Source organism: Engystomops pustulosus, chromosome 3 (assembly GCF_040894005.1).
Source record: "Engystomops pustulosus chromosome 3, aEngPut4.maternal, whole genome shotgun sequence".
Taxonomy (NCBI): Eukaryota; Metazoa; Chordata; class Amphibia; order Anura; family Leptodactylidae; genus Engystomops; species Engystomops pustulosus.
In genome coordinates, this window is record NC_092413.1 from 186,139,323 (window position 1) to 186,153,959 (window position 14,637).

At 39.7% G+C, this 14,637-nt stretch overlaps 1 protein-coding gene across 2 annotated transcripts in view; it reads left to right on the top strand.

Annotated features, from left to right (window-relative positions):
- The window catches only part of GPR35 (G protein-coupled receptor 35), a 64,769-nt gene that overhangs the window by 40,674 nt on the left and 9,458 nt on the right, over positions 1 to 14,637 (top strand). Inside the window, exons 3-4 of one of the 2 annotated variants that reach the window (XM_072143325.1) lie at positions 12,079 to 12,193; positions 12,287 to 12,340. In XM_072143325.1, coding sequence (XP_071999426.1) covers positions 12,295 to 12,340 — 46 coding nt within the window. In that variant the 5' untranslated portion in view covers positions 12,079 to 12,193; positions 12,287 to 12,294. Of the gene's footprint in view, positions 1 to 11,815; positions 12,194 to 12,286; positions 12,341 to 14,637 lie in introns of those variants that run through there. The other variant, XM_072143324.1, reaches the window with a different exon arrangement.

The following is a 14,637-nucleotide window of genomic DNA, read 5'->3' on the forward strand; positions in this document are numbered from 1 at the left end:
AACAATGCTACTGTACACAAATCCGCATGAAATATGAAATGTGTGCAAATAGTGTGTGAGTGTGTGGAGGCCTAATGAACTTTATCTAGGGGGCATCTGTTAAAATAGTTATGTATGGAATATAGTGTCAGATGGAAACAGTAATGTGAGCTAAGTAGCAAGAATGTGGGCACAAAATTTGACTGTATTGAGCCCTGAAAATTCAGGACTACCAAATTGACTGCCTGTAGCAATTGCAACGTTGCATTGTGCCCACTTCCACTTCACAGGCAATGATGTCATGTTTATTCATCTCATTGCCTTTGTGCCACTTAAAGAGCCACTGTAAAAAAAAATTGACAAATCAATAGCTTTTGGGATGTAGAACAACTTTACCTATTATATATGTTACCTACATCCAGCAGTTTCTTTACTATACCCCTCATATTATCTCAGTTCTGCAATGGCTGCTTCCTCTGCCTGTGCTGACAAGCCCTGGAGTCAATCCTATTAACAAACTCTACAGCTTCATGAAGGGGCTGCTGCACCCTGCTCACAGAGGAGGAGGTCATGTGACAGAGCTCTCTATGTGTATGTAGCAAAGCTGGATTTGTTCAGGACCATGGATACAGATGTCTCCTGCACAGAATAGTGAGGTACAAGATCTCCCCTGTATCCTATCCTATGATTCTACAGAACTTTCTCTGTCTTTCTGCTCCTCATGCTGCTCTCTCCCCCACCCTGTCATCGGCAATATCAGCTCTGTGCAGATAAGCTATGAACCCTTAAGCTATTAACCCTTAGTGCTCACACAGCACAAGCTATAAATTTCATGTTACTGGTTTACTTATGATTTCTTCCACTTATTACATGTTCCCTGCTCCTCCATGTGATGGAAACTGCCATGCCAGTCACCATATACATGCTGTATGAGCACTGTACAGTGTTCAGAGGATTTACTTGTGGGAGACAAAATAATTTTATACTAAATTACTTTGAGATAGAACACAAGGCATCATGGAATCTGTGGGCAAGCTAGCTGGCATAGACTGACAGACACTAGTCTCCGTCCAAGATTTTTGTCAAACACTTTAAGAACAGAAAATGCCATAACTTTGGAAAAAAAAAGGCCGAGCAGCACAAAGTAGGTGTCATTCTGTTTTCAATGGGGGAATCACATATAATAATTAGATAAACTCATTACAACTTTACAGTGATGCTTTAACTTAATGCCCGAGTGGTGCGTTTTCTCCAATGAACTAATCCCAGACAAACCCTTTAATTACAGTAGATTTTATATGGCTGTTGGCAATGATCAATGAAAAATATTTCTAAAGTGAAAGTGAAAACAAATGAACTTCATTCTCATTAAAAACAGGTTCATCTAGTGATATCCGCTCACACCCTTGAGTCAGTATTCTTTAGAGGCACCTTCAGAGACAATTCTAGCCGTCAATCTGTCCGGATAAGTTTTACATGAAGACCATTTTTTTCTTTTTACAAATTCTCAATTTATTTCAAATCTGAACTGATTTCAAGTCTGTCGTGGAAAAAAAAAGGTAAAATGTAGGTATGACTAAACTTGTCAATAATTCTCTGTATAACATTGAACTATAAAATACATAACACCAAGCTTTTTTGGACTAGAAATTAGATTTTCTATTGGGTGATATGGGGTGATCATACTTTTAGGTGTTTCTCTACAAACATGTATTAGCTTGTGATTAGCTTCTGTAGATCAATGGGAGTCTGAATATCACCAATACTCCTCCAGATCAGACATTAATGATACTTGACTTTCAGGATGGTTCCTAGTACTTAAACCTTCAATGGCATTCAATTATTTGGTTTAAAAAAAAAAAAATTGGTCCCATGTACTTTAACATGCTGATTTGTGAAGGCCTGATCCACAGCACAAAAACATAGGAACTCAAGCTCTTGAAACAGATTTCTAATGTCTTGACTGACATTTAAAAAACGCCATTGCGGCAAGTTGGGCAGGAGTGGGGCCAAATTGGAGGGCATGGGTGTGTACAGCCTTGCCCACCGTATTTATGATACTCTTTATCGAAAAAAAAACACAGAGGTCATAGCTAAAATTAATGCTAGGTCAGACCTGATCATGTTTGACCTGGCTGAGTTCCCTTCTGGATCTATAAGGAGGCCGGAGCCTGCTGGGTATTTAAATAATGGCACTTAAAACATTTATCAGGTCCATGTATGTTGCCATTTTTGTTTATCCTTAGGATAAGTTATATCATATTCATGGATATTTGAAATCCAGAACTTCCAGAGGGGCAAGGACATAAAACAGAAATTTGTGAAGAGATAATTTTGGAAGTGCCAGTTGACAACCCCCCACCATTGGATAGCTCAACATATTTAACCTGGAAAAAAACTTAATTTTGACTAACAGGGATTGTGTGACATTTACTGGTATTAGCATGAAAAGGAATAAGTATTTTAATTTCCTTATACTAATAGTGCAGCAGACAGAGGAGCTTTCAATTCAACCACAAGACAAAGTGATTAAAAACAAAATACAGGGGCTTATTCATCAAACTGTCTATGCCAGAATTCTGGAGTAATTTTCACCACATTTATTGAGGGTTTTAGACTATTTTCCTACTTGACCGAAAAAAGGGAGTGAACGAAAAAAGGGGCATGGCCTAACCTGGGCTGCATAAGATTCAGTCTGAGCATCAGACCAACTAATAGCTGGTGCAAAGTACACTCCACAGTTGTAAGTTACTCTAATACACCATCCAGCATGATGTATCTGACACAGAATACGACTATGGAGTCTAACTCTTGTACTCTTTTGTATTCACCGACACTTTATACATCTCCCTTGCAGTATCTACACTCACCGGCCACTTGATTAGGTACACCTGTCCAACTGCTCGTTAACACCTAATTTCTAATCAGCCAATCACATGGCGGCAACTCAGTGCATTTAGGCATGTAGACATGGTCAAGACAATCTCCTGCAGTTCAAACCGAGCATCAGTATGGGGAAGAAAGGTGATTTGAGTGCTTTTGAACGTGGCATGGTTGTTTGTGCCAGAAGGGCTGGTCTGAGTATTTCAGAAACTGCTGATCTACTGGGATTTTCACGCACAACCATCTCTAGGGTTTACAGAGAATGGTCCGAAAAAGAAAAAACATCCAGTGAGCGGCAGTTCTGTGGGTGGAAATGGCTTGTTGATGCCAGAGGTCAGAGGAGAATGGGCAGACTGGTTCGAGCTGATAGAAAGGCAAGAGTGACTCAAATCACCACCCGTTACAACCAAGGTAGGCAGAAGAGCATCTATGTACGCACAGTACGTCGAACTTTGAGGCAGATGGGCTACAGCAGCAGAAGACCACACTGGGTGCCACTCCTTTCAGCTAAGAACAGGAAACTGAGGCTACAATTTGCACAAGCTCATCGAAATTGGACAGTAGAAGATTGGAAAAACGTTGCCTGGTCTGATGAGTCTCCCTTTCTGCTGCGACATTCGGATGGTAGGGTCAGAATTTGGCGTCAACAACATGAAAGCATGGATCCATCCTGCCTTGTATCAACGGTTCAGGCTGGTGGTGGTGGTGTCATGGTGTGGGGAATATTTTCTTGGCACTCTTTGGGCCCCTTGGTACCAATTGAGCATCGTTGCAACGCCACAGCCTACCTGAGTATTGTTGCTGACCATGTCCATCCCTTTATGACCACAATGTACCCAGCATCTGATGGCCACTTTCAGCAGGATAATGCGCCATGTCATAAAGCTGGAATCATCTCAGACTGGTTTCTTGAACATGACAATGAGTTCACTGTACTCAAATGGCTTCCACAGTCACCAGATCTCAATCCAATAGAGCATCTTTAGGATGTGGTGGAACGGGAGATTCGCATCATGGATGTGCAGCCGACAAATCTGCGGCAACTGTGTGATGCCATCATGTCAATATGGACCAAAATCTCTGAGGAATGCTTCCAGCACCTTGTTGAATCTATGCCGCGAAGAATTGAGGCAGTTCTGAAGGCAAAAGGGGGTCCAACCCGTTACTAGCATGGTGTACCTAATAAAGTGGTCGGTGAGTGTAGAAGGACTGTGGGAAGACAACTGATATATAGTCCCACATATATACTGTGTGCTCCTAGGGAATTGCTGAAAACCCTGTATACTACACATTGAATTAATATTCCATAAAAGTATTTACTGTGCGGAATTCATGAAAATCAAGATTTCCAAAATTCTTCCGGCTAAATGTAGCAGTGATGTAATATGTGATTCCCATAAAGCTGTGACTTATGAAGCACCGGGAAAGCAGCTGTTGAATTTACTGTCTCTCCCAACTCAAAGCTTCCCCTCCTCCAGATTTCAATGGGTCTCCCTTAATCTCTTTATAATGTCTCAGGATTAAGTTTTAAGGTAAATTTGCTGTAGACAGATTTACAATGGTTCTATATAATTATTAGGATTGCTGTACCATTCAGTGTCTCAACATATTTTTGTATCTATTCCCCTTCTATTTTTATGACAATCTTACAATTTTATCCAAAGTTTTCATTTGCCTTAATGTATATTTCAGCTCTTCCGGATACCATTGAATTTATAGTATGTGAAATAAAAATAAGCATTTGTTTCATTATATAAATTGTAAAACCAATTAGCTGTTGTATTGATTATTGACCACAGCTCAAAGTTGAAATTGTTCAGAGTTTTCAGAAAAGTCAGAGCAATGCAATACTGCTCATTATAATGTCCTAGATGCGGGGGAGGGGATCTTTTCATGGGAAGTGTAATATTTCTAAGTGAGTCCATTATGTGTAATAACTATGTAACCACGCTCTACAGTCTTACTAAATGCAAAGTATCCTCAGCTTGTAATTACTTTAATCTGAGCCTACCATAGATGGTTAAAACATTCTGTGTTACTAGAGCCTCTGACTAACAATTTGGCAACAAGCATAGAGGAATTTCGAGTCTTCCCCAAGAGAACTGTGAAGACATATTTTACAATAATAAGCAAGACATTAGGTAAGTAGAAGAATAATCTGAGAAACCTGGAAACACTGTACTACTGGGGCTGTAAAATATTCTCAGAAAGGAAGTGTGCATATGAAAGCAGAATTCATTTTTTTGGAAATAGATCTTAGAACTACAATGCGTTGCAAAAATATTCACCCCCCTCTTGTACTTTATTGATATTCTATGTGATAGAGCAACACAAAGGGGCTTACTAAGGGTCCGAACGCCGCACTTTTGTCAGGTATCCCGAATATTTCCAATTTGCGCCGAATTGCCCCGGGATTTAGGCACACGCGATCGGATAGTGGCGCATCGGCGCCGGTTTTCACATGACAGATATCGGGGGGCATGGCTGTCGGACAACCCAACGCATTCAGAAAAAACATGGAATTTAAAAAACAATTTGTGTCGCAAGATCAGCACTTACATGCACCGGGAAGAAGAAGGTGAACTTCGGCGGACCTCTGCACAGCAGCAACGCCTGCTGGATATCGGGCGCACAACCTTAGTGACCTGAATCCTCGTCGGACAGCACGCCGCAGGATCGCGACTGGACCGGGTAAGTGTCATTGAAGTGTAAAGAATATGATGAATGTATTTGCAAAAATAACTGTGCAAGTCTTTCTTATTTTTATTCAGTCCCCTGTACACTTAGAGTGTGGTCACGCGGTGCGTTTTTAAATGCATTGCAAAACAAATGTTCTTTTGCATGTTTCTTACATGTTACCAATCTTTTCTTCATTTCTCAAAGTGTAAGCAACTATGTTAACATTTTCACAGCTGCTTACACTTCCAATAATGCTAACGGATTCAAAACAAAACAAACAGACACATGGTAATATGCAAAAACGCATGCGTTTTGCAATGCATTTAAAAATGGACCAAAATCGCATGATGTGCCCACACCCTCATACCTCTTTTATAAAATGTAGGGTGTCTAATAGCCATCAAGAAGTCCCCTAATTAGTAAATAAAGTACATCTGTATGAAATGTATTCTCAGTAATGCTGCAGATGTTTTGTGAAGGCCTCGGAGTGTTGTTAGAGAATATTAGTGATCAAACAGCATCTTAAAAACAAAGAACACTGCAGACATATCAAAGATAAAGTTGTGATAAAGTATATTGGAAGTTTATGTTTTTTAGCAAGCAGCCCATGTTTTGAGCATCTCACAGAGAACATTTCAATCCGTCATCCGTAAATGGAAACAGTATTGCACAAATATGGCCGTCCACCTAAACTGACAGAGATGATAAAAAAGGTCTTCACACGGGGTCGTTCAGCAGGAGCAAGAGAAATCCACAGCTTAGGTGGGAGATCTACCCACAGGAAATCTATTAGTACTGTACTTCTTCCGGCAAAGAAGAAAGGCAAAGAAGAAAGCAATTACAGAATTGAAAATGTAAATAGTCCTATTTCTAGTTTGCAATAAACTATGTAGAGGCCAAAGATAGCATATGGTAGAAGGTGCCCCGGTCAGATGTGACCAAAAAAAATTTTTGACCTGGATGTTATGTGTGATTGAAAGCTACCACTGCACATCACCCTGAATCCACCATCCCCACTGTGAAATATGGGGGAGAGCATCATGATGTAGGGATGCTTTACTTCAGTGGGGTCTGGCAATCTGCTCAGAGTTGATAGGACAATGGAAGGAGCTAAACACAGGGCAAAGACTTGAGACCAAGATATAGGTTCACCTTACATCAGGACTTTGGGGGAAATTTATCAGGGCTTCTGTGCCACGTCAGTGCTAACTTGTTGCTAGCACTTGCGATTATTTACCCCAATCCGCCACCTGAACGGGGGGCGTGGTCGGGCAGGAGTGGGCCCAGCACAGGGCATCAATGTCTTCACCCCTGCGCACTCGCTGCAGTATACTACTTTTCACATGCTGCAGTATACTACTTTTCACATGTGACAGGTTGCTGGAAGCGTTTATTTCAACTTTTATTTCTACGTCAGGCATAAATGCTGCGCAGCACCCTGCCTGATACATCAAGAGGCTGGTAGAGACATCCCCAACTGACTTAGTTTTTTTAATTAGCATAAATGTGCAAAAGCATTTATCATTTTCTTTATGTTTCACAAATACCTTTTTGTTGCTTTATCACATAAAATATCACTTTGTGGCTGTAACATTAAATAATAATGGAAAAATCAAGGGCAACAAATACTTTTCTCAAATTATCGGTAGTAGATGTCTGTGGCATGTTTCATCTATTAATATTAGCGACTTGGTGGAATATAACCGCTTACCCTCATTGTATGTATAAGCATAACTAGAGATGAGGTGGGATGCTGAAGGTGCAACTGTATATTCCATTTTTGGTGCTCAACTATAGGCACATACTGACACATGTTTGCATATTGCAATGCTTATTTATTCCACTAGTAGCTTACCTCCTAGCCCTTTCCTCAGGCTATTGACTGGTACTTGCGTTGAACTTAGACCTTGTTTTAACCTGTGGGCTATTCCAAGGTTAACTAGCAAACAACGAAAGCTTGAACTGGATTAATTGGATTAAGTTCTTTCTACCTCATTCATTTGTGTTGCAAAAAAAGAGAGTCCATGAAAAGCAATAAGAAATTACATTGATCACTTCGGAATATTATGCAAAACTGCAGATGGCTCGTTAAATCAGTTACGCCGGGTCTTGTCACTTTCCACCACACTTCTCCAAAGTCAGACAAGACATGTGCTTAGAAATGAGTGGACCCGAACTTTAGGACCGCCTAACCCGAACAGGTTTCTTGTTGGCCAATCACAGCCATGCCTAGTTGTTAAGCTGCCTGATAGGCTGATCTGCAACCCATGAAGTAACATAACAGGGTAATGCAGAGCTGCCGAATAGAGGAGCTGGACCTATAGTTGGTTTATCTTTACATGTGATGTATTTTGAATATGGGACTGTTGGCCTCTTAGTTACATGATCAGTCTCAGGACTGGGCTGTAGTCATATAGTCGGGGAACAAGAGTCAATTTTGGAATAAATACACAGTCATTACCGACTGGCTGTTAATTATTTACTAATAGCTGTAATTTGGGGCGTGTAATGAACACACAAATACAGTATTATAGATGAAAAGATTAGTGAAGTGACATAGAGGAAATGAAAAAGTGAAGTCTTTTGTTTTCTTCCATAGAATTGTATTGCACATAATGAGTACAGTTATATATAGTTTATTGCATCATAAATGGAATACATACACACGGTACATGGGCTGCAGTATACCTAAAGGGATCTATCACATTGCATCTTCTGCTGTTGAAAAAAGTTGTCAAATTTGCTGCTTTGTGTAATGTGCTAAAATTTAGATATATAAATTGTAGAACTAGAAAAGGCAGTAACAAATCCCAAACTTTAAACATATTTAATTCCCAGGAAAATGTTCATTATTTCAATGACATGTTAACACTTCTTTAATTCTATCCTGGAGGTATAAATAGAACCGCTTGGAAAAATTTAATTCCTTCTTATAGTCAAGTCAAATCTGTCTGCAACCAGGTAAAGTGTCATAACACTCCAACACAATCACCAAACTAAAGCTCTTGGGTTGTCTGCGTCCAAATTTTTTTTGAGGATTCCAAACTAGAGCTCCTGGGTTGTTCATGGGACAATTAAGACAAAAAAAGTTATCACACCGTGTGCCCTACTGTATGTAGCTGAAGAAATAGATATTTCTAAGAGGCTCAATGACTCAAGTCAAATTCTATAAACTTTTAAATACCGACGGTCCCCTTCTTAAGGACATCCAACTTACAGACGACCCTTACTTATAGACGGACCCCTCTGCCCACTGTGACCTCTGGTGAAGCTCTCTGGTTTACTATAGTCCCAGACTGCAATGATCAGCTGTAAGGCGTCTGTAATGAAATGAAGCTTTATTGATAATCCCTTGTCAAATTACAGCAAAAAAAATTTTTTGTCTGGATCTACAAATATTAAATATACAGTTTTGACTTACATACAAATTCAACTCAAAGGACCTGTCACCCATAAATAGGGGACTAGGAGCTGCTTACTAAAGTAAGTATTTTTGTTAGTAGAGAATCATATTCTTTTCAAATAATAGTGATCTTCACAGTACAGGAAGTGATTACATATGATGAAGGTTAGTGGCCAGACTGGAAGAAGTGCCTCATGGTACATTAGCAGAACCTCTCCAGCTTCACTGGCATTGTATGCCTGCATAATGTTATTGACACCGTGATCCCACGTTGAACTCTCTACGTCCCCAAGATTTCGACAAAGAAATCGGGAGGGGGATACACCAAAGGAGAAAACCAGCGTCCCAGAGGGAATCTGGTAACACCCCATGAGGCATTTCTTCATTTACATATATATAAAACATAAAGAATGTTCATTCTAGTGCAAACGGCTTGCACATGTATGTAAGAAGTGTCTGCACCACATATGTGTCACACGTGACTCATTTCTGTTATGGCTGCACTATATCCAATGCAACAAAAATTTCTGCACAAAAAGGGGCATGTCAGTGCACAGTCGGACTGTGTGACACATTGCATGCCCCATTATAAAGATGCACCCAAAAAGTTGGTGCACTCTTTCGGAGCAGTGCAGGGGGCGCCAGATTCATGCAGAACGGGTGCCACAATTCATGAATCTGGTGCACCCTGCACACTACACAGGCAACTGCACCTAGTGAATTTTGCCCTGTGAAAGCATATATAAGCATATATAAGCATATATGCCCTGTAAACTCATATATACACATTAATACCCACATACATGTACACTCATATAAATATATTAGTACTTTTATACACATTTATACATGTAAACACTCATAAACACATATGTATGCACTCATACTCATATAAACACACAAAATCATATATACATAGATGTATGTGCAAATTTTTTCCACATTACCACAGTCATTTTTTTATACACACATGTATTTACTTATACGCTTATACACACATGCATACACTTCTATATACACACTTTGCACTCATGTACTCACATTGATGCACTCATACACACATTCATATACACACATTGATGCATTTATATACACACATTTACACACTCATACACAAAAATGTTTACACTCAAATATACATTTATACTCTCATATTCACATATTTATACACTGATGCACTGATAAGTCAGAAGGTAGAACTTCAAAGAAAGCTTCTGGGGCCAGCTGTGCTGCCATCCTCTGCCATTCCCTTATCACAGTGATGGCGAACCTTTTGGAGACAGAGTGCCCAAGCTACAACCAAAACCCACTTGTATGTCGCAAAGTGCCAACATGATGATTTAAGCAGTAACTTATTGATTCCTGCTGTATCACAGGTTTTAATCGTATTGGCCTCCTGAGTTCACCTATACAACAGAAAGATGATTGTATTGGTTTTGGATTGTAACTTCCTTCCCGGGTCCCTTGAAGTGGCAAAATCAAGGGACCCAGAACAGGAGCTCAAACGACAATCCATCTCTATCCATACCTTCTTGCTCCTCCTGTAGTGCTGGCAGCAAAGGATGTGTCGCTTTAAAATAGCACTGAGCATGGCACGTCCTGGGCTGTACTGGACCACAGGAGGAAGCCTTGAGTCAGATCTTGAAAACTCTGTGTTGGTGTGAAGGCTTGGGTGCCCACAGAAAGGGCTCTGAGTGCCACCTCTGGCACCCGTGCCATAGGTTCGCCACCACTGCCTTATCATGTCTTCTCTGAGTTTAGGCTCAAACTAAAGTTTTGTGCAATGGTAACACCCTCCAAAGACCTTCAGTCTCAACACCATAATATTAAAAGTTGATTTTAGTATGGGACGTCCATGGATAACAAATATTAGAAGATTATCAAAGTCACGGTGCCTGCATTTAAAAGTATGTGCTCCAGGTTTATTATGGTTGCTTTTCATGGTAGATTTAAGATTATAATGCAGATTACATAAATGCTTTTATGACCAATTTTAGTGGTCGCAGTAATATATAAAAGTATATCAAACTTTGCCAGGCTCCCTGTCAGGTACCTCGAGTGAGTCCCGGGATAGGGAAGCTCCAATGGTACAAGTGCCCATCTTTCTTCCACCTCACTCGTCCCCCCTTGTCACTTCACCCCCTGCATAAGCAATCTGACCGCAGCAAGTACGTCTCTTATTCAGTCAGCTCCTTCTATTTGTCCTTTTTGGGGAGTAGCAAAAACAGGTCGCCTTGTCTACACTCTCACTCTCGCTTATAAAGGCCGGATGCTACAGTCAGCTCACTTAGGCAGAGGGGGTAGGAGCAGGAGAGAACGTTATCTGGGAGTCAGATAAAGTTTGATATACTTTTATATCTTAAAAAACACTAAAATTGATTAAAAAAATCATTTATATAATCTGCATTACATTGTCTTTGGTAACATGTCCTCTACTAATAGACCTTCTTCCAGTAGGCCTTTTGCTGTCAGGTTCACTTTAAATAGGAATTTTAGAAATTCCACCTGAAATTTTTACCGTTTCTGTATATGTTCATTTAGTCTATATGCAATTCAAGCAAAAGTTCCTAACTTTTAATTGCTAAAAATCATCCAATTGTACATTCCATTTCATAGAACAGATGAGAACCAGATGAGTCAATTATATTATTTCCAATATGACAAACACCATCATACACTCATGTGCACAAGTCCTAAGATGTGTTTCGGTAACAGCATTGCAATGAAATTAGACGTATTATAACAGTCAGATACCTGAATATCACAGGTATGTAGCTCTGGTCTGTGTTTAAGGTGCTGGACCCTATCAAATATTATTGACTTGACTTACAACTCTTGTGTCAGCTGACTGTTTCAACTTCACATAACATGAACTCGTAGATATGCTGCCAGCGTGCCCTCCCACCTTTATCCTTTGTATGGTTGATTAATAGATGAGTCACGGGCCAGTTGAGCAATAAACTGCAGTGAAATGTGAAGTAAACCTATAGAGCGCCAGCACACAGCAACTCTTTTCATAAGTTCAGTTTAGAAGGAAGGGGGGAAAATCTAGCACGCTGTTTACACAGGGGGTAGGTTTAAGAAATACTACAGACAGGAAGAATGTGAGGACTCAACCTTGTGCTGTTCTGCAGATTTCCAGCCATACAGCTGTTCTGAATTTCCCTTGCACACACAGACTCAAACTTATTCTACATCTAACACTGTGGAGATCTTCCTGGTCATTGCTGGATCTATTGAAGACCTAAGGTGGGTCAACTTTACGTACAACCTTTTTCTTGCTTCTAATATACAAGTTCCTATCAGAATATTATGGATAACCTTTTGCAAATCTTTACAGAAAAAAAAACATGAATGTGACCTCCAGAATGCAGACCCTTATCTCATCCACTACTGGTAAGAACAATTCATTATACATTGTATTATATCAGCATGTGCAAGCTATAATGATCGATTTACACCAAATGCTGACATATAACCTTCATGTCTAGTGATCCTTGTCTACTTGATGTACTTTTTGGAATAACTCATCCTCCTCTTCCAATATCCTGAAAAGAGTTTTCTAATTCCCCACTACAACACTAACTGTATAAATACTAAGAGATTTACCGTGATGGGGATTTTAAAAATTGGAGTTTGTAAACTCTAATCTGTAAACTTTAAACACGTTTGCCACAACTTTTTTTTTAGAATTTTTGAAAAAGGTGATAAACTTGTACAATGTGCCAGCCACGGCCACCTTCCTGTGCACTTTTTTATCTTATCATTACTTAAATATGGTAACTACTTCTCTTTGTTATGTACTAGATAGGTGAAGCAGGTATCTTTGTATGATGGGGGCATGATTGCTGAAGAAATATCATCCACAAGCTGCCTAAAAAATCTGCAGCTTGTCATTTATTGCTACGGAGTCTGTTGTGGATTTAAAATTTTGCAAAGCAAAGATTTTAATTTGCTCATTAAGTCTGGAAAGTGTGTCTCCGGCCTGGAATATTATACTGTTAATAAGTCTACTTGTAGTCAGGGGCGTAACTACAGCGGTAGCAGCCATTGCAGGCGCTATGGGAAACTCAGTGTCAGGGGGGCCCGTCATCCAACCTGACACTAAAGAATGGAGGATGTGCGCCATTATATACATATTATACTGCACATTATACACCATAACATGCATATACCATATCTGTGATGTATATATGCTGTATATGTGTGTGCATTTGATGTGTATATCTGTGATCTGTATATGGTGTATATATGCTATACGTCTGTATATGGCAGGTATGTGTGTGTATATGTGATGTGTATATTCTCTATATGTGTGTGTATGTGTATTTAAAGTGTAGAAATGTGTGTGTATGAGTGAAGAACTGTATGTTTTTTGTATTTAGGTATAAAAATGTGTGTATATATGAGTGTAATAGGTAAAATTAATAAGTGGGAAGAGGGTCCCATTCAGAAGTCTGCTATGAGGCCCTAACTCTCATAGTTACATCATTGCATGTAATGTGTATACACTTTTACATAATGGTGTCATATCTCTTGCGACATGTTATTTGAGGGTGATACGTTTGAAAGTAGATTATCATGCAATGTAAAATGATTGTTTGATCACTTTGATCAGTTATATGTTTGTTTTGGTTCCATAAAAGGGGGGGGGGTTATGTACACTTGATAATCCGTCTACTCACCCGGTATTATTAAATTACTAATTACTATAAATTTCAGGAGTGCTCCCTTGTTACATTTTTTAGATGGATAGATAAAGAGTTAGATGGAGCAACAATTGGAATCCTTTAGAAATTACACAAGAATATAATGAGATTGTAGGATTTAACATTACTGGGGCCTAAGAAGAATGAAGGACAGATCATATACTTGGTGAGCATAGCCTGGAACCGAACCCTGGTTGAGGCCTGGACTCAAGGAAAACACCTTTCTAGGATGTTTTGGAACTGGAAAACCTAGTCCCCCTAGTAATAAGGCACAAGCCTATACTGGAAACTTTAGATATGGCCTCTATAATCTCCTGATCCTGCCACGGAGCCCTAGAATTACCCCACATCCCTCACCAGGTTGATGTTTTGGGCTCCATGGTGCGACCAGGAGGTCTTAGAAGCCCTATTCTCGGCTTTCTGCAGCATTGTCCAATATGGCCTAACACCTTTCCCCAATCAAGTAACAATTTTTTCTAAGACCAGGAGACTCTCGTAAAGAAGTCATTCTCCTGGATCCCCAATTTGACTTAGGGAAGCGCAGGGGGGGGGATGATCCCAGACATACAAAAGTAGCACCACCTGACAGAAGCTGCCTGTGAACTGCAACTCTGGTTCACCACGAGGAGGAAATGTTCCAGTCAAGCTGAGTCAGGGTTTGAGGCTGAGTCAGATTGAATTCTTGTCCAATATCATTCTATCATCTCCAATTTTCCAATTTTACAGGGCAACATTAGTTAATCTGGTGCAATGTATTTATGTTTCAGTTATGTAGACCTTAGTGGTCCCACTTTCATTTCATACACAATGATTCATGCTCTAGGTGGGGTCTTTTAATGTTTCTAACATGATTATAGTGTATTCATATTCAATATTTCTGACATACATAGATCATATTCTAATACTATGTAATAATTGCAGGTTTTCCCTTTTGAATGCTCTGACATGTCATCGATTCACCATAGTCCCTGTACACAAAAAAAT